This window comes from Kogia breviceps, chromosome 2, assembly GCF_026419965.1.
Source record: "Kogia breviceps isolate mKogBre1 chromosome 2, mKogBre1 haplotype 1, whole genome shotgun sequence".
NCBI lineage: Eukaryota > Metazoa > Chordata > Mammalia > Artiodactyla > Physeteridae > Kogia > Kogia breviceps.
The window spans coordinates 87,385,348-87,404,895 of NC_081311.1; the positions used below are offsets into that span (position 1 = coordinate 87,385,348).

The 19,548-nt window shown below is 47.2% G+C and overlaps 1 protein-coding gene across 5 annotated transcripts in view; it reads left to right on the forward strand.

The window, feature by feature from the left end:
• The window catches only part of CYFIP1 (cytoplasmic FMR1 interacting protein 1), a 91,073-nt gene that overhangs the window by 14,493 nt on the left and 57,032 nt on the right, over nt 1-19,548 (forward strand). For 2 of the 5 annotated variants that reach the window (XM_059055003.2, XM_067025760.1), the window contains exons 2-9: nt 8,136-8,258; nt 8,334-8,423; nt 9,859-9,936; nt 10,108-10,209; nt 11,062-11,243; nt 15,544-15,640; nt 15,740-15,868; nt 19,126-19,230. In XM_059055003.2, the coding sequence (XP_058910986.1) occupies nt 8,142-8,258; nt 8,334-8,423; nt 9,859-9,936; nt 10,108-10,209; nt 11,062-11,243; nt 15,544-15,640; nt 15,740-15,868; nt 19,126-19,230 (900 nt within the window). In that variant the 5' untranslated portion in view covers nt 8,136-8,141. Of the gene's footprint in view, nt 1-7,304; nt 7,539-8,135; nt 8,259-8,333; nt 8,424-9,858; nt 9,937-10,107; nt 10,210-11,061; nt 11,244-15,543; nt 15,641-15,739; nt 15,869-19,125; nt 19,231-19,548 lie in introns of those variants that run through there. The other 3 variants (XM_067025758.1, XM_067025759.1, XM_059055004.2) reach the window with 3 other exon arrangements.

Below are 19,548 nucleotides of genomic sequence, written 5' to 3' on the forward strand. Positions count from 1 at the left end.
CTCGCCCACCCTACCTGTGGGGAACTGTCCAGAGTACGCGTGTCCCCTGAGCCCTGGGGATCCCTGAGTCAGGGACACTCCAGCAGCAGCAAAGTGAGATCAGCATGTCTTTTTTTTTTTTTTTTTTTTTTGGCTGCACCGTGCGGCATGCAGGATCTTAGTTCCCCGACCAGGGATCGAACCCCTGCCCCCTGCAGCGGGAGCGTGGAGTCTTAACCACTGGACCGCCAGGGAAGTCCCAGTGTGTCCTTTTTTGAAATCTTTATTTTAAAAACTCGTAAACTTGCAAAATAAATTAGTTGATAGCTTGTTAAAAGGCAGTTCTGCTGACATTTAAATTCATTTTTATAACTTGACAAGTCGTAGGGATCAGAAACAGGGTTAGGAACTGCTGCTGAAAGAAATCAGTCAAGGAAGAGAAAGCCTGGCTTTTATGTTGTTGGGTGGACAACGTTGTTTCACCCCCAGGGGGAGGAAGGATGGGTGTTGGGGGCGGGTCATAGACCAGAAGTGCTGATGCTGGTACTTTCAGACTGAGGCCGGAGTGGGTCAGCTGGCTCTTGCTCTCAGCAGTCTTTTTCTGCATCGAGCCGGTATTGTTTTATGATCAGAAAAACACCAGCACGGGCATGGTTTTCGTGGCCACTCAGCAGAAGGGTGTAGGGACCCTGTCTGGGAGATTCTGCTCCCCCCGATCTTGGCTGTGTTAGTCTGGGCAGCTTAGGCAGACTCCCTCACAGCGCTGGAGGCTGGAAGTCTGAGATTGAGGTGTCGGCAGGGCTGCTTCCCTCCGAGGCGCCTCTCCTTGCCTTGCAGACGGCCGCCTTCTCGCCGTGACCACACGTGGCCTCCCCTCTGTGCCTGTGGTCACATGCCACCCTGCTGTGACCAGGCCCCAAGCCGTGGAGCCGTATGAGCTCCTTTGAGTTGAGCCAGAGGAGACAGAAATGTAATCGAGTTGTTAAACCGCAAACTCCCGCATGGCAGCACGGGCACGTTTGAGTGTGTTCCAAATGTGTTACTTTAGTTAAACTCTTGGGCTCCAGTGGAAGCCCGCTACAAAGGCGTGTGGTGGGTCCTTCGGGTGTACTTGAGGCTCTGTCCCAGGGCCGTGCAGTGACCAGACACACAAGGCCCCTGTGTCGTGCTGGGAAGGAACCCCAGTGGGCCCGACGGTGAGGCTGGGAGGAGGGGCTGGTGAGGCTCTGGGTCTGGGTGGCAGCAGACACAGGGAGGGAGCGTGGGCCACCCCTGACGAGGGGCGGCCGTTAGAGATAGAGAAAAGTAAATGTAAATTGATACAGCCACTATGGAGAACAGTATGGAGGTTCCTTAAAAAACTACAAATAGAACTACTATACAACCCTGCAATCCCACTACTGGGCATATACCCTGAGAAAACCATAATTCAAAAAGAGTCATGTACCAAAATGTTCATTGCAGCACTATTTACAATAGCCAGTGTCCATTGACAGATGAATGGATAAAGAAGATGTGGCACATATACACAATGGAATATTACTCAGCCATAAAAAGAAACAAAATTGAGTTATTTGTAGTGAGGTGGATGGACCTGGAGTCTGTCATACAGAGTGAAGTAAGTCAGAAGGAGAAAAACAAATACCGTATGCTAACACAAATATATGGAATCTAAGAAAAAAGATGTCATGAAGAGCCTAGGGGTAGGATGGGAATAAAACACAGGCCTACTAGAGCATGGACTTGAGGATATGGGGAGGGGGAAGGGTAAGCTGTGACGAAGCGAGAGTGGCATGGACATATACACGCTACCAAACGTAGGGTGGATAGCTAGTGGGAAGCAGCTGCATGGCACAGGGAGATCAGCTTGGTGCTTTGTGACCACCTAGAGGGGTAGGATAGGGAGGGTGGGAGGGAGGGAGACGCAAGGGGGAAGAGATATGGGAACATATGTATATGTATAACTGATTCACTTTGTTGTAAAGCAGAAACGAACACACCATTGTAAAGCAATTATACTCCAATAAATATGTTAAAAAAAAAAAAAGTAAATGGATTTAAAGGGAATTCTGAGCTGTCAAAGAAGAAGGCAAGACGGAGACTGGGGACTTGGACTCGGACTGGCAGTTCCAGGTTTCCTCAACAGGTGAGGCAGAGGCCGGGCAGACGTGCATTTGTGGAAGATGCACAGGTTGGAGAGTCGCGGGGGTGCCCGTGGCCCTGGAATTGGGTGTTTGTAGGGGGGTGTTCATGACTGAAAAACATGGGGAGGAAAATGCAGCAAATAGGAGAGAGCCTCCGTGAGTGATGGCGGGGCCTGACCCGTAGTCCACATGAAGCTTCAAAGACGCTGTGAGCGCTTCCCTGGTGGCGCAGTGGTTGAGAGTTCGCCTGCCGATGCAGGGGACACGGGTTCGTGCCCCGGTCCGGGAAGATCCCACGTGCCGCGGAACGGCTGGGCCCGTGAGCCGTGGCCGCTGAACCTGCGCGTCCGGAGCCTGTGCTCCGCGACGGGAGAGGCCACAACAGCGAGAGGCCCGTGTACGCAAAAAAAAAAAAAAAAAAGATGTTATGAAAGAATGTCCAACAACGTCAACGTTTTTATGGAAGTTGGAAGGGAAAAGTAGCTTACAAAACAGCTTCTATCATCTTGTTTCTGTGAGGGATCAGGGGATTATGGATAATTTATTTTACCTTTCTATATTTTCTGATTTATCTATAATAAATATTGCTAATTTTTTAATTGTAGTAAAATATACATAACGTATAAAATTTGCCATTTGAAACATTCACACTGTTGTGCAACCATCACCACCATCCGTTTCCAGAACTTTCCCCATCTTCCCGAACTGGAGCTCTATGCCCATTAGACAGTAACTCCCCAGTCCCCGCTCCTCCAAACCCTTGGTAACCACCGTTTTACTTTCCTTCTATGAATTTAGCTCCCCTCATGTGAGTGGAATCGTGCAGTATTTGTCCGTTTGTGACCGGCTTATTTCCCTTAACATGTCTTCAGGGTTCATTCATGTTGTCGCATGTGTCAGAATTTCCTTCCTTATGAAGACCAGATAATATTCCACTGTATATATAAACTGCAACAAAGAAAAATGTCCTTACGCGTTGATTGGAAATAAGTTGAACATTTGACATTTTTCCTAGGATGTGACCCAAGTGTGTCACGGAGGCTTTCTGCAACCCTCCTGCACCAGTTCCGTACCTGGGTTCTCCTGGACTGTCCTGGGCAGAGGTGGGGGAGGGAGGGGGTCCCGCGGGCACTGGGCACACAGCCAGGGCGGCCTGTCCTGTGGGCTGTCCCAGGGTGGTTGGCCCGACCAGTTTTTCTCATTGACCAGCAGGGGGTGGGAGGCCCAGAGGTGAGGCCAAGCAGCCCTGAGGGGCCGCAAGATCATTGTGGGGCGGCCTGGCCCCTTGGAGGCCATCAGCTTTGAGGTGCCGTGTGTGGGCACCACTGGGGCCCCGCGCTGGCTCTGCGAGGCAGTGAGCAGGATGAGGACGTGGCTCTGTGCATCCCGTCCTGGGCGTGTGTCTTTTCTTGAGCATGTGGAATAGGAAGTTGTGATGATAGAAGGAAGTCGGTAATGGAAGGAAAAAGTTTTCATTATTTTGAAAAATATCTGCTCCGTTTAAAATTCGTAGTTAGCACTGTGCTGTCGGGAGGGGTGTTCTGTCCGTCGCTCCCTTGGTGTCTGTCCTGCGTGTCCTGCTGGTCTGTTGCTGGCTGAGAGCTATTGTTGTCTCCAGGGTGGAGTTCTCCTTTCGTTGCTGCTGTCAGCATTTGCCTGGTTTGCAGCTCTCTTGTTAGTGCATCCACCCTGAGCGTGGTTCTGTCTCCTTGCTGAATGACCTTCTGTTGTTATGCAGCCCCAGTCTTTATCCCTGGTAACTTCCTGCTCTGAAGTTGGCTTTGTCTGACACTCAAGTAGTCCAGCTTCCTTTTCTTGCACAGTTTCTCTTTCCCCCTTTTACTGTCAGCCTACCTATGTCATTATATTTGAAGTGAGTTTCTTATAGCTGGCATATTGCTGGGTCAGGAGTTTTAAAATCCATTCTGACCATCTGTGTCTTTTTTTTTTTTTTTTTTTTTTTTGCGGTATGCGGGCCTCTCACTGTTGTGGCCTCTCCCGTTGCGGAGCACAGGCTCCGGACCCGCAGGCCCAGCGGCCATGGCTCACGGGCCTAGCCGCTCCGCGGCATGTGGGATCCTCCCGGACCAGGGCACGAACCCGCGTCTCCTGCATCGGGAGACGGATTCTCAACCACTGCGCCACCAGGGAAGCCCCATCTGTGTCTTTTAATTGGTGTGTTTCCACTTGTGATAAATCTAATTATTGATATGTTTGGTTAGGTCTACCATTTTATTATTTGATTCCTGTTAGATCCCTCCCTCCCTCTCTGTCTCTCTCTCTTTTTGGCTTATAAACAATAGAAATTTATTTCTCACAGTTCTGGAGGCTAGAAGTCTGAGATTAGGGTGTCAGTGTGCCAACGTGGTCAGGTTCTAGTAAGAGCCTGTGATATTGTGATTTATAATAAGAAACATATATTTGGTCTTTGTCTGTTTCTGCCACAGAGCTCCTAAATCCAGGGAATTTCCCAAGTGATGAGAGTGACAGAGGTGTCTTGATACAGCAAACTCCCTTCAACCACACCTGAGTTTATGTTAATGTGGTGACTTTTGGAAAGCACCTAAGGATGAGAGCTGGCTGCCAGGGGAACCAACTAGGAATAGAGAGTTGGAACTTTCAGTCCCATTCACTGACCTCTGTCACTAGTGACCAGTGATTTAGTCAATCATGTCGGTGTAATGAAACCTCCATAAAAACCCAGGACAGGGGTTCAGAGAGCCTACAGGTTGGTGAACATGTGGAGATGCGGGGAGAGTGGTGTGCCTGGAGAAGACACGGAAGCTCATGCCCCTTCTTGCATACCTTGGCCTATGCATCTCTTTCATCTGGCTGTTCCTGAGTTATGTCTTTACAATAAACCAGCAATCCAGTAAGTAAAATGTTTCTCTGAGGTCTGTGAGCTGCTCCAGCAAATTAATGGAACCCAAGGAGGGGTCACTAGGACCTCCCATGCATAGCTGGTTGGTCAGAAGCACAGGTGATAACCTGGCCTAGTCAGGGAGTGGCTGCCTTGTGGGACTGAGCCCTTAACATGCAGGTAGGTAATGTCAGAATTAAGTTCAGTTGTAGGACACAAGCTGGCGCTTGATGATGTGGGGAAACCCACACCTTGGCACTGGTTACAGAATCGGAGGGCCCTTCTCTGGATTGCAGACACCAGCTGCTCATTGTGTCCTCACATGGCAGAAAGAAGATCACAACTCTTAGGTTATTTGAATATTTTTTAGTATTCCATTTAAATTTTTTTAAACAATCTTTTTATGAGTTACCTATATTGCTTTGTATAGTTTTTTTAAGTGGTTGCTTTAGGGATTACAAATACATGCTAACTTTTCAGTCTACCTGGAATCAGTATTGCACTACTTCAAGTGAAATGCAAACATCTCACACCATGTAGATCCTTTTGCCTTCCCCCTTTATGTTATAGTTCTGTTATATACTACATCTCTATACACTGAATACTCCATCAGACAATATTTTCATTTTTGCTTTCAGCCACCAAACATTTTTTTAAAGACCTCTAGAGGAAGCCGTCTACTCCGTTTACTCACTGTTTACCCTTTCTCTTGCTTTTGTTTTTTTTTGTCCCAAGTTTCCTTCTGGTATCATTTCCTTCTATTTGAAGAACTTGTGTTCACCTGCTGTCTATGAATCCTTTTTTTTTTTTTTTTTTTTTTTCCTTTTCTTTGCGGTACGCGGGCCTCTCACTGCTGTGGCCTCTCCCGTTGCGGAGCACAGGCTCCGGACGCGCAGGCTCAGCGGCCACGGCTCACGGGCCCAGCCGCTCCGCGGCACGTGGGATCCTCCCGGACCAGGGCACGAACCCGCGTCCCCTGCATCGGCAGGCGGACTCTCAACCACTGCACCACCAGGGAAGCCCCTATGAATCCTTTTGATTTTCCTTCATCTGAGAATGTCCTTATTTCATCTTCATGACACTTCTTTTTCAACCTAAAAGTGTCTTCTACTTCTTTAGGTCCCCCTGGTTTCTGGGGAGAGGTCCACGTTCAAATTGTGAACATGGTCTCTAGGTCATGAGCCACTTTTCTGGGGCTCTTTTTAAGATATTTTTTTCATTGTCTTTATTTTTCAGCAGTGTGACTGTGATGTGTCTGGGTAGGGATTTCTTTTAGGTTTATCTTGTTTGGGGTCTGTTGAGCTTCTTGACTCTGCAGATCAAAGTTTTGCCACATCTGCAAGTTTTTAGTCATGTTTTCAGCTGTTTTTCCAGCCATGCCCACTTTGCTCCCCTTCTTGCACTCTGATTAGACTTTTTCTCTTGTCCCAAAGGTCCTCAAAGCTCTTCATTTTTTTCAGTCTTTTTTCTGTCATTCAGATTAGATCATTTCTATTGCTCTGTCTTCAAGTTCACTGAATCTTTCCTCTGCTTTTAAGCTCATATGGGGAGTTTTTAAAATTTCAGTATTGTATTTTTTAGTTCTGAATTTCCATTTGGTTCTTTATATCTTTATTTATTTGCTGTCTTTCAGTTTTTTTGTTCGGATCAGGAGTGCTATGTTTGTTTAGAGCATTTTTTATAGTAGGTGCTTTAAGTCTGGTAGATAGTTGTAGCATATGCTATTTTGGTATTGGTATCTGTTGCTCATCTTTTCCCATAGGGGTTAAGACACTACTGGTTCTTTGCTGAGTAGTTTGGATTGCAGCTGGACATTTTGGATATTATAGTATGATACTCTGGGTCTTATTTAAATCCTAGGAAAATGTTGCTGTTTCCATTTTAGCAGGCAAACGACCTCATTTGATTTAGGTGCAGTTCTGACCTGGCCTCTCTGGGTTACGGTTCCGTGTCAGTTCTGTCTTTGGAGCCTCAGCCGTGCCATTGGATCTGGCCTGTGTGTGCTTCCTGTGGCTGTGTGGGACCTGGCAGTGGTCTCAGAGCTTGGGGTGTGAGGGTCAGATCCACGCAGCTTGGGGGTGGGCCTCACATTCATGAGCAACTTTGGGGGCTTGCTCTTCCAAGCTTCTTCCTCTCCACATTGGCCTTGGGGCTTTCCAGGGGCCTGGGGTTCCCTTGTCGGTCCTCTAACCGGTCCTCTAACCAGTATGCCGGGGCTTTGGAAACCTGCCCTGCTGTACACTTCCAAGCCCATGCCTTGCCTGGGGCCCAGTTGCTACGTGGAGCAACTGGGTGCTTCTTCCTTCTGTGTTCTTGTCCAGCCTGCTTGCTGCTCCTTCCATCTCAGAATGAACGTAGCTTCCCATGTAGCTGCCCCACGCAACCTGTCTGAGGTCAGAGCTACCCCAGGATCCTGCCAGAGGCGGAGCTGCTTGGTGTGCCCGTCTGGAGTCAGAGCTCATCCCTGAGTCCTGTCCAGGGTCACAGCAGCACTCAGCGGAGGCAAGCTGGAGTGAGCCGACTCCTCTCTCCTGGAGCTGGCGTAGCCGTGGCAGGTGAAGTCGGTCTCTGTTGCTGTGCTTCTGTCTGGCAGCCGCAGAGTCCAGGCTCTCAGGCCTCTGCCAATAGTCCCTCCCTATTTCCTTCCCTTGGCCGCCGGCCCTCATCTCAGTGGGCGCCACAGGCTGCCCTGTATTCCTGGAGGCAGGGCTCTGGCCTTGTCCATCTCTGTCCCTAGTGTGTGGCCCTGCTTGGAGGAAGTGCCACTGGCAGGGAAGCACCGTCGGCCCCTGGAGGCAGACGTGGTACTGGAGGAGCTGTTCCCACCTCCAGCTCAGTGAGGGATGCCGGGCCCTCACGGAGAGTCCTCCAGGATGGTGGCCCTGAGGTGGTAAGGTGGCAGGAGGTGATGGCACATGTGTTGGCCCATGCGCCCTACTCCACGACCAGCAGAGGCTGTGTTGTGACTCCCCTGCTGGTGAGCCTGGAGAGAGATGCCAGACCCCAGGGATGGGCCGAGACCCCTCCGCCGTCCCCAGCTCCCTGAGGAGAGGGCACAGGGGAGCAGGGCGCGAAGCACCCCACCCTGGAAGGATTGTCAGGGTGCCCCTGCCCTTCCTCACGGCCCCGGGGGGCTTTGTGTTTTGTCCTAGGGCAGGATGGCAGCCCAGGTGACGCTGGAGGATGCGCTGTCCAACGTGGACCTGTTGGAAGAGCTGCCTCTGCCCGACCAGCAGCCCTGCATCGAGCCCCCGCCCTCCTCCCTGCTCTACCAGGTGGGTGCTGGGCGGCCGCGGGATGCGTGGCCTGTGGTGCTGGCCTCCGCTTGACGGTTTTCTTCTTTCTTGCAGCCAAATTTCAACACTAATTTTGAAGACAGAAATGCATTTGTCACTGGCATTGCAAGATACATTGAACAAGCGACCGTCCATTCTAGCATGGTAACTGCGCAGTTTCCTCTGGGGGGATGGCATGTCTGAATAGCAAATGTCACTTTTTTTGGTATTATCCTGATAGGATACATAGTGAGGAAGAAGAGAAGAAAGTGAATTAAGTGTTTTATGTTTTTTTAAAGCACCTTTTTTTTTTTTTTTAAATTATAAGAACAATATATGCTCTTTCTGAAAACCTGGCTTCTGTGGCCCAGAGAAAACCTTTGTCAGCATTTTGAGGGAACCCATTCTCCCTCTTTTATACTTGCACTCAAGCATACCAGGTACACACCCATATGGGATTTAGATTGCATAAATGAAATGCATTGTTATTATAATTATGTATTTTAATGATTTCATGAACATTTTAACGTCATTAAAACGCACCAGATGGAGTAATTTTTAGTGGTTGTCTAGTCCATTTTTAAAATGTTCAACATTTAACTATTTTTGCACGTTTACTTAGTTTGCCTTGATTTCTTCTAGTAAACAATGCCGTGATGAACATCCTCCTAAATATATCATTATTCTCGCAGGCTAGATTTGTAGAAGTGAAGTCACTAGGTCAAAAGTTGTGAGCATTTTAAAGTATCTTAAAAACATTACCAAACTGTGGTCAACATTTTCAAGGACATCTATGCAATTTTTGCCATTTTTACCAAAGGAAATAACGTGAAAGAAGTAGACACGAAAGCAGTTTTGAAAAGATGGCAGCCCTCTTCCCATGGATACTCTCCCTGGATTTTAAGTGCTTTTCCTCCCCGCCCTGGGGACAGCAGAGTGTGTCAGTCTTCCTTCGGGGCCAGGAGGTTCCATGTGGCTTGGTGGAGCGGCTGTGAGGACCCCGTGTGCATTCAGCCACACTGCACACTTCCCATGTCCCCAGCTTCAGGTCTGCACTGCCAGCAGGTGGCTTGGGACTGAGTGGAGCTGAGGTGTGGAGGCTACGGCAGGTGCCATGGGCTGTGCTGCCCCTGAGCAGAGGCGCCTGCATGTCGCTGATACCCCTCTTGAGCCTGCAGAAGCCATGGGGGTGTTTGGGTGGTCTGCAGTGTCACTAGTATCTTAGTAGCTGTCTCTTGGCACACGGGTCCTCCTGGTGCTTTTCTGTCCCTCAAAGGCAGGGCCCTCCTGGCCTCTCCACCATGGTTTATGGCTCTAGCTGTTGGTGATTTGGCATCTCCTTTTTTTTTTGCGGTACACGGGCCTCTCACTGTTGTGGCCTCTCCCGTTGCCGGGCACAGGCTCCGGATGCGCAGGCTCAGCGGCCATGGCTCACGGGCCCAGCTGCTCCGCGGCATGTGGGATCTTCCCGGACCGGGGCACGAACCCGTATCCCCTGCATCGGCAGGCGGATTCTCAACCACTGCGCCACCAGGGAAGCCCCATCTCCTTTTTTATGACTGTTTTGCTTGCCTTTGATTTGCCCCGTGTACCCTTGCAGAACGAGATGCTGGAGGAAGGCCAAGAGTACGCCGTCATGCTGTACACCTGGAGGAGCTGCTCTCGGGCCATCCCGCAGGTGCCCCATCCCAGCCTGACCCCACCCCCGCCACTGGCCATGCCCTCATCCCTTCCAGTCATCCCCGCCCAGTCAGACACCCCCCACTACCTCTGGCCTGCTCCATCCCAGCGCACTCCCCACATCCTCTCTGGGTTGAAGCCTCTCTATGTCATGTTTGTTTTCTCCCAGGTGAAATGTAACGAACAACCTAACAGAGTGGAAATTTATGAGAAAACCGTGGAGGTCCTTGAGCCCGAGGTCACAAAACTGATGAATTTTATGTACTTCCAGGTAAAACAGTGAAATAATCCTAGGGTTTTAGAGCAGAGGAGTGAGATGGTGGCACCATCTACTAACTAAACAAAGTGCGTGTAAATTCAAGCGATCACAATAGCTCTGAGACCGAAGGGAACTAAGCCTTAGACAGTCCAGAGCGTTACTGGCTCCTTCAGAATAAATGCTGCTTCTGGGTTTCACTTCTCTTCCCCCCTCGAGAGTGAATTTGTAGTTCCTGCACGAAGACTGCTTTCTGTCAGGACGTTTACAGGCTTACATTTTTTTCGATTCATCTGGTTTTCAGGTGTTTTCCCCCCACTGTCCACTCTGGTGGGCTTTGCCCTGGCCTTGGCTCCTTCTGGCCCTTGGGTTAAGCCGAGTGGCCACAGGGAGGGGACTTGCTGGCTTTTTTAAAGGCATAGTTTAGAAATGTGTGAAAGTTTTTATTATAGAATCCTTTAGCAAAGGGAGAAGATAGAACTTTAGGTGATGAATTTCTGTCTTATCTTAAAAATTGTCAAGTGTACATCCTCCCACCCCCTTTTTCAACTCTAAAAGCTAAAGCAGTCTGCTTTACAGACATTCGATTGGAGCATTTTGCTCAGTAACTTTGCTGGAATAATCAACAAAATTCTTTTACTTTGGGGACATAGTTGGTAAAGTGCAAAGTTGATGATGATTGTTACAGAGCAAAGGCACGTGGAAATCACTTTCTAGAGACATGTCTCTTTACCCGAGCTGTAAACATGCACTCGTTGGTCGGGTGTTTCATCAGGGAGTAACGTGACTCTGGACCCCGTGCTTGGCTGGGCCTGGGGTTGGCCAGTCCCTGAAAGACGCGTTTCTGACCCCGCTTCCTCTGCGCAGAGAAACGCCATCGAGCGTTTTTGTGGGGAGGTGAGGCGCCTGTGTCACGCGGAGAGAAGGAAGGACTTCGTGTCCGAAGCCTACCTGATCACCCTGGGCAAGTTCATCAACATGTTTGCCGTGCTGGACGAGCTGAAGAACATGAAGTGCAGCGTGAAGAATGACCACTCAGCCTACAAGAGGTGATGAGAGCGCCTGGGACTCAGGGCGGGGCTCCCGAGCGCGCTCGCCTGCGGAGTGCAGTGCCCACCATGAGGGCCAGTCTCCTCCAGGGGAAGCGTTCTCGTGGGCGCACCACCGGCTGCGGCTGCGGAGCTTCTTATAAGCTTTGGGGGCGGGGCGGGGGCGGGCCCTGGGCTCTCAGCACTCTGGAGGACAGACATGCGCAAGAGCAGTGCTCTGAGCCTGTGTGGGGGCGGCGGGTACGTGGGTGCTGACGCGCTGAGTGTCTCGTCCGGCGGGCCGGAGGCTCCACGCCTGCTGGGGCCGCCACTGCTCGTCGCTGGCTGGCTGGTGGGCATCCCCGGCAGGCGGGCACCGTCACCGCAGTGAGCACAGTTGGCCTCGGCACCCACAGGGCTCCCCAGACCAGTTGTCCTCCAGAGCGGTTTTCTTTTCGAATGTGGACAACTTCTGGAGAAGAGAATTGGAAAAGGTGGGCATGACTCGGCGCTGCGTCTGCGACACTGAGTGTGTTGGTGGCAGGTAGAGAGGAGCCACTGTCCTCTAACCGACTCTAGAAAGTCTGTGCCTGGGACTGTTAAAACATGTTGGCTGGAATGAGATGCTGACTTCTGTTTCCTTTGCTAGACAAGGAATCTTAGCTATAAAACTAAATTAGAAGAGATTTTATTTTGTGTCTGAATAGGCTGTGGTTTCATTTGTAGGGAAAGAAAAAGAATTTTTCCTCTGCCCTTCTAGGTTCTTGCCTGAGTACCTCCTTTAAGAAAACAGAGATTAATAGGAGAAAAACAAATATAATTTCATTTCAGGAATATGGGGGTCCCAAGATATGAGACCCAAAGAAGTGACCAAAGGAGGCAGTGTTTATACCTTTTGGTTTTGGTTTTTTTGGGCCACACCCGGCAGCGTGTGGGATCTTAGTTCCCCATCCAGGGATGGAATCCGAGCCCCCTGTAGTGGGAGTGCCACTGGACTGCCAGGGAATTCCCAGCGTTTATACCTTTGAAACAAAGAAAAAACAAATTGGTGAAGAATTGACAAGACAAAGACGTTTGAGTTGGGGTGGCCAGTGAGTGAGGAGGTCAGAAGGTTAGCTCACACGGCCTTCTCAGCCTTGAACGCCCCGTCTCTTGTGATGACGATGTCTCCTGACCTCCTGGTGCAGGGAGGGGACCTTTCGTGTGGGAGGTTTGTTTCCTGCCTTCAAGGGCACAGAGGAGGTCAGAATGCCCTGCTGTAGCTGTTTCTTAAGGAACTTTAATTCTGAATGATTCAGTATGCCACAGGGGCATATTTGGGGTGGCCTACCCTGAACCCCAACACATATCTAAAATCGTGCAACTATTGCTGGGTCTTTAAAATGAAATCGACTTGAGATGAGGCATGAAACAGATTTGAGGAGGGGATGGCACTGGAAGTTGAGCTAGATCTCCCAGACTTTAAGCCTCATTCGTGTGAAATAAGTTCAGGCGTTCCATTCATCACGTAGAGTTAGCTCTGCACGGAAGCCTAGATCTTCAGAACGACAAAATCTTTTTAATCGTCCTGTTAACTCCGCTCCGGTAGGAAAGTCTGGAGTTGTCTCCATTTGATGCCAGTTTTGTGTGATTCCAAGTGCGTGTGACTCTTGGTGGAGTGTAGGGGCTTCTGAACTTCCCAGCTCAGGAGAACAACTTCTGCTCCTAATGGTACAAGTCACTTGTCGGGTGATTTGGAGCAGCTTTTTCAGCCTTCCTGACTCTATCAGGGAGATGGGGAGGTGGACAGCCCCAGTGGTTTTAAATTTTAAAAAGGTTTCTTTTCTCCCTCTCTCTCTTAGCAGCAGCACCTTTATTTCAAAGCCCAGTCTGGAAAATAGTTTAAAGATGGGGCTGCTCTGTGGAAGGCCCCCGGGCACCCCCTTCAGAAGTTGCCCAGCGTGTTTGCTACCCGCTAGGCTCCCCTCACCCTTCCAGCAGCCTCTTCCTGTGACCTATGTTTGGGATCCCCTGTTGGTTGGTTCACTTTCCCACACAATAACCTCCACTTCTCCCTAGCCCTCACGCTCCCACACTCAACACTCAGAACACTTTTTATTGGCACCCAGCTGGTAGTTACAACCTTTTCTGAGTGTAAATGCCAGATAACCCATATAGTCATGGTGAGGCTTAAGGAAAATAAAAGCAGGTATTCTTGGTCCCTTCCTTAGTTTCCACTCCTGCAGCTTCAACACCCACTCAAATCAATACAGTAAAGTGAACACTTTAAAAAAGAATGTAAACATATCAGTTAATATTGTTTCACTGTATATAATTTTTTAAAACTTACAGAAGTAAGCAAGATTGCAGATTATTTCTCATCTGAAAAGTTCTGACGTAGGTGGTCTGCAGCTGAGGGGCTTCCATAGTGTTCAGGAGCCAGAGCTCCTGCTGTCTTCATTTGTTGCCTTGTGGCCCAGGATGGCTGCTTGAGCTCTTGCTGTCAATCTGTGCATTCCAGTCGGCAGGAAGGAAGGAGCATTGAAGGGCCCACAATATTCCTTATAAGTAAACTTTCAAGTGCCTTACAAAGTTTTGCATTATATCTCATGGCTCAGCAGTTGGTCGCAGCGTGGAGGTGAGAATGCGGTCATCGGCACATTGCTGCACCACAGAAATTCAGGGTTTCTTCTGAATAAAGGGAATGGAATGGAAGGGAAGGGAAGGAAAGGAAAGGGAAGAAAATGACAGTTGGGGTAGGTTACCAGTCTTTGCCATGAAAGCTTTTCTTTAGTAAAACCCCAGAGGTTCTAGGTTGCACAGACAGGTCCTTATGTGGGCAGTTTCCACTAAATTTTTGGGGGAAGCCCTAGGTGTCAGAATCCTCATTATGTGTTTTCACCCTCTTTGCAAAAACTAGAGACTCAGCCCGTGTTGCACAGGATTTGTTGGACCTCAGGGTACCGGTCCTTCTGTGTCCAGCGTTCCCTTGTCAGCCCCACTGGGTAGGTCCTATACCTATTGTTTTTCACAGATATGGTAAGTGAGAGTCAGGAGAGTTCAGGAGGTGTGGTGTTGATTTATAATAAGAAATATATATTCATCCCTATTTCTGACACAGAACTCCTAAAACCCTTAGAATTTCCTGTGATAAAAGCAATAAAGTTTCTTCTGTTATGTAAATGTGGTGACTTTGGAAAGCCTCTAGTTACCCTAAGGATGGTGGCTGGTCACCAGCGGAATCACCCTGTAACTATAGGGTTGGAACTTCCAGACCTACCCTCCTGATCTCAGGAGAGAGGGGTTAGAGGTTAGAGGTTGAATCCATTGCCAATGTCCAGTGGTCCAATCAAGCATGTTTATGTGAGGAATCCTCTATAAAACCCCCAAAGGACAGGGTTTGGAGAGCTTCCAGGTTGGTGAACATGTGATGGTTTGCGGGGGAGTGGTGCTTGGAGAGAGGGCATGGAAGCCCCACGCCCCCTTTCCCCATATGTATCTCTTCCATTTGGCTGTTCTGAGTTATATCCTTTCATAATGAATTGTTAATCTAGTATATAAAATGTTTTCTCAGTTCTGTGAGCTGCTTTAACAAATTAATCGAACCCAAAGAAGGGGTTGTTGGGACTGCTGATCTGTAGCAGACCTCCAGCTTGTGTCTGAAGTGGGGGGATGACGTGGCAGTATTGTGGGACTGAGCTCTTAACCTGTGGGGTCTGATGCTATCTTCAGGTGGTGTCAGCATTGTAACACCACTGGCAACTGGTGCTAGAGAATTGCTTGGTGGTGTGAAAAAACCCAGCCCTTGTGTTAGACTTGGTACCGGATCTTTAGGTTTGTCCAAGATGGAGCTGCAAATTGGTGGTGGAATCAGGATTCGGTCTCAGACCTTTGGCGCCAGAAGTACACGTGGTGTGGTCCCTGACTGTTGGGAGGTTTGGCTGCCCAAAAGTTTCCCAGCAGGGAACCTAAACAGTTTGGCCATCTTTGTCACTCAGCTCTGGAAGTCATAGAGGGAGTGTCATCTTTTCTCAAACTTGGGGACAGAGAGCGGCCAATGTGTAGGTGCCCTTCAGGAAGGCCTGTGAGAAGTGGTGCCACATCTCTGAGGCAGTCCATCAGCTATGGACAGTAGGGTCATGAGCTATGCAGGTTGCAAAGAGACTTATCTGGAGTTCAGGGGAGAAGTTGGAGGAGGCTGAAATTGTAACTGGACTCTAAGATGCACATTTCTACGGATAACTGTAGCGAGAGTAAAGTAATTTTGATATTCCAAGGCTGTTTTTCTTTAAAGTCATTAAGCATGTTGGTTGATTAACCCTTTTTTCCCCCCCTATCATAGGGCTGCTCAGTTTTTACGTAAAATGGCAGATCCACAGTCAATCCAGGAATCACAGAATCTGTCCATGTTCCTGGCCAACCACAACAAGATCACGCAAGTAATTCACACTCTTGCCACTCTGGCTGACGGGCGCATCGCTGGGGGGCTGAGGGGTGGAGAGCGGTCGGTGACACAGGTGTCTCACTCTGTGTTTCAGTCTCTGCAGCAGCAGCTCGAAGTGATTTCTGGCTATGAAGAGCTCTTAGCGGACATTGTGAATCTGTGTGTGGACTATTACGAGAACAGGATGTACTTGACACCCAGTGAGAAACATATGCTTCTCAAAGTACGTGTGTTGAGGGTAGGCAGCCAGCAGCACCATGAGATAGGGGCAGTCCTGCTTTCGTGAATAGTCTGCACTTTATGATCGTTTGGCCAACCTTTTCTCTCATGCTTGTGTGTGTGTGTGTGTGTGTGTGTGTGTGTGCGCGCGCGTGTGCACACATATACCGCACCCTCCACCCTACATGCAGTTTGCCCTACAAGTCCTTGATGCATTCCCGTGAGTGTGTTTCAAGCTTGACCCCAGTGCCAGGTAGATCACATGCCCATCCCTGGAGAAGGTGCTTGTGGGTGAGGAGTCCCTGGTCAAGGGCCTTTCTCAGTATAAAGCTCGTAGCATAGGTTATACCAGATTCTACGTGGTAAGGATGTAATTCCTAGAAATTTAGTATACTGTGTCACCATGATTATAGTAGACTTTTGTTGGTCAAGAAACATGCCATTTACCATATTCCTCATTATTCTGTTTCAAACTGGGGAGGTTTTCAATGACGTTTCTCACTGAGATGATGAGAAGGTGTTTTTGTTTGTTTGTTTGTTTGTTTTTCAAACTAAAGTTTAATAACTTATACATGGGAGAGATGCAGGAAAACTGAGTAACTCCGAGAAGATGCTTCTGCCATTCTCTTCACTCTGCTCTCTTCCTTCATGGAGGGCAGCTCTGGGGGACCCTGTTCTGGGTGTCCTGCTGACCCAAAGCCCTCGGTGCAAGTGGGCCCATCTCCAGTACTTCTTCCCTGCTGGAGAGCAGCATGGAGGGATCAGAGCAAGAGGACACTGTCCGGTGGAGTGCTCTGTGGCAGTGGAAACATTCTGTTTGCACCTACCAGGTGCAAGAGCCCCCTGGCCATAAGTGCTTATGGAAATGCACATTTAGTATTGCCTTGTGCTTGATGAGAAGTGGAGCTGATATGTGCACCTGGAAGAGGACACAAGAAATGACATAAAATAGCTTCATGTTAAGGGATAGCTATTAATTTCTGAGGGACTTTAAAAAACTGCTTTTTACCAAAACTAGAAATATTAAAGTTACAAAAAGAAAAATCTCATTGGTAAAGGCAAATATACAGTAAAGGTAGTAGATCAACTATTTACAAAGCTAGTAGCAAGGTTAAAAGACAAAAGTAGTAAAGTCATCTGTATTCACAATAAGGAGTTAAGGGATACACAAAACAAAAAGATGTAAAATATGTCAGAAACGTTAAGTGCTGGTGGGGAGTAAAAATGCAGGGTTATTAGAATGAGTCTGAACTTGAGATCATAACTTAAAATAACCATATATATATATATATATATATGATCATATATATGGCTATATATCAACCTCATAATGACCACAATCAAAAATTTATTTAAAAAAATTTATAGTAGATACACAAAAAAGAGAAAGGAATCTAAACATAAAACTAAAGATAGTCATCAAATCACAAGGGAAGAGAGCAAAAGAAGAAGAAAGGGACAAAAAGGAACTCTAAAAAAAAACCCCAGAAAACAATTAATAAAATGGCAGATGGAAATATCTGTTGTGTTTTGGGGATTGGAAAAATTAACATTGTTAAAATGACCATACTACCCAAGGTAATCTACAGTTTCGGTGCAACCCCTAACAAAATACCAATGGCATTTTTCACAGAACTAGAACAAATAATTCTGTCGTTTGTATGGAAACCAAAAAGACCCCAAATCATCAAAACAAATCTTGAGAAAGAAGAAGAAAACTGGAGGTATCATGTTCCCTGATTTCAAACTATACCACAAAGCTACAGTAATCAAAACAGGAAGGGATGGCACAAAAACAGACACATAGATCAGTGGAACAGAGAACTCAGAAATAAACCCACCCTTAAATGGGCACTTAATCCATTACAAAGCACGTGACAGGGAAAAGACAGCCTCTTCAATAAGTGGTGTTGGTAAAACTGGACGGCTACTTGCAAAAGGATCAACCTGGACTACTCTCTCACACCATATGCAAAAATAAACTCAAAATGGGTTAAAGATTTAAATGTTAAGAGCTGAAACCATAAAACTCCTAGAAGAAGACATATATTTTGGACCTCTCTCCTCAGGAAAGGGAAACAAAGGTGCAAATAAACAAATGGTACTACATCAAACTAAAAAGTTTTTGCACAGTGAAGGAAACTATCAAAATGAAAAGGTCACCTACTGAATGGAGAAGACATTTGCAAACAATATATTCAGTAAAGCATTAATATCCAAGATATATGAAGAACTTGTACAACTCAATATCAAAAAAAAATTTCAGTTTAAAAATGGGCAGAGGATCTAAATAGGCATTTTTTCCAAAGAAGACTTTTTTTTCCAAAGAAGACAGTGCTGGCGAGGATGTGGAGAAAAGGGATCCCTGGTGAACCCTGGTGGGAATGTAAATTGCTGCAGCCACTAGAAAACAGTATGCTGGTTCTACAATTACCATAGGATCCAGCAATTCCACTTCTGGATGTTTATGTGAAGAAAAGAAAAAGATATATGCACACCAGTGTTCGTTGCAGCAGCACTGTTAATAGTCAAGACACAAAAGCAACCAAAGTGTAACATTGATAGATGCTTAGGAAGATGCATATGTGTGTGTGTGTGTGTGTGTGTGTGTGTGTGTGTGTGTATATATATATATATATATATATATATAAATATATATATATATAATGGAATACTATTCAGCCCTAAAAAAGAATGAAATCTTGCCATTTGTGATAACATGAATGGAGCTAGAGGGTATTATGCTAAGTGAAATAAGTCAGAGAAAGACAAATGCCATGTGATTTCACTTATATGTGGAATCTAAAAAACAAAACAAATGAACAAACATAAAATAGAAACAGGCTGATAGATACAGAGAAACAGGACGTTCCTAGTGGGGTTATTTGGGGGGTGTTGGTGAATGAAATAGGTGAGATTAAGAGGTACAGACTTCCAACTACGAAATAAATGAGTCACTAGGTTGAAATGTCCTCCATTGGAAATATAGTCATTAATATTGTAATATCTTTGCGTGGTGACAGATGGTAACTAGACTTATCGTAGTGATCATTTTTTAATGTGTAGAAATATCAAATCACTGTGTTGTGCTCCTGGAACTAACATAGTGTTGTACGTCAACTATACTTAAATTTTTTAAAAAAGTGCTTTTTGAAAGAAGAATGAATTGTCATTTCTAAGTTATGAACTGTAGCAGTATAAGTGTTTATGGGTAATTAAACTTGCAGGTCTGAGCTTTATGTGCCATTCTGTGATTTGCAGGTCATGGGGTTTGGTCTGTACTTGATGGATGGGAGTGTCAGCAACATTTATAAACTAGATGCCAAGAAAAGAATAAACTTATCCAAAATCGACAAGTACTTCAAGGTGAGTTACAGTTTCTAGGTAAACCTTTTTATTGAAGTGTATGCAGTTTGAGCTTTAGGAGGTCAACCTCTGTGGCTTTGTTCTGTGCTGGGAGATGCAGCGGTGGCAGGTGGGTGGGTAGGTGGAGGTAGACTGTCTCCTACCCTGTACCGGATTTGCCTGGGTTTGAACCTTGTCTAACGGAATGGTGCCATGTGTACTCTTTTGTGTCTGGCTGCCCCCATTCACTTTGTTTGTCACATCATCCCTGTGGGAGCCTGCAACTGTAGTTTTTACATTTTCATTGTGGTGTAGCACTGCATTTTATGACTAAAGTGC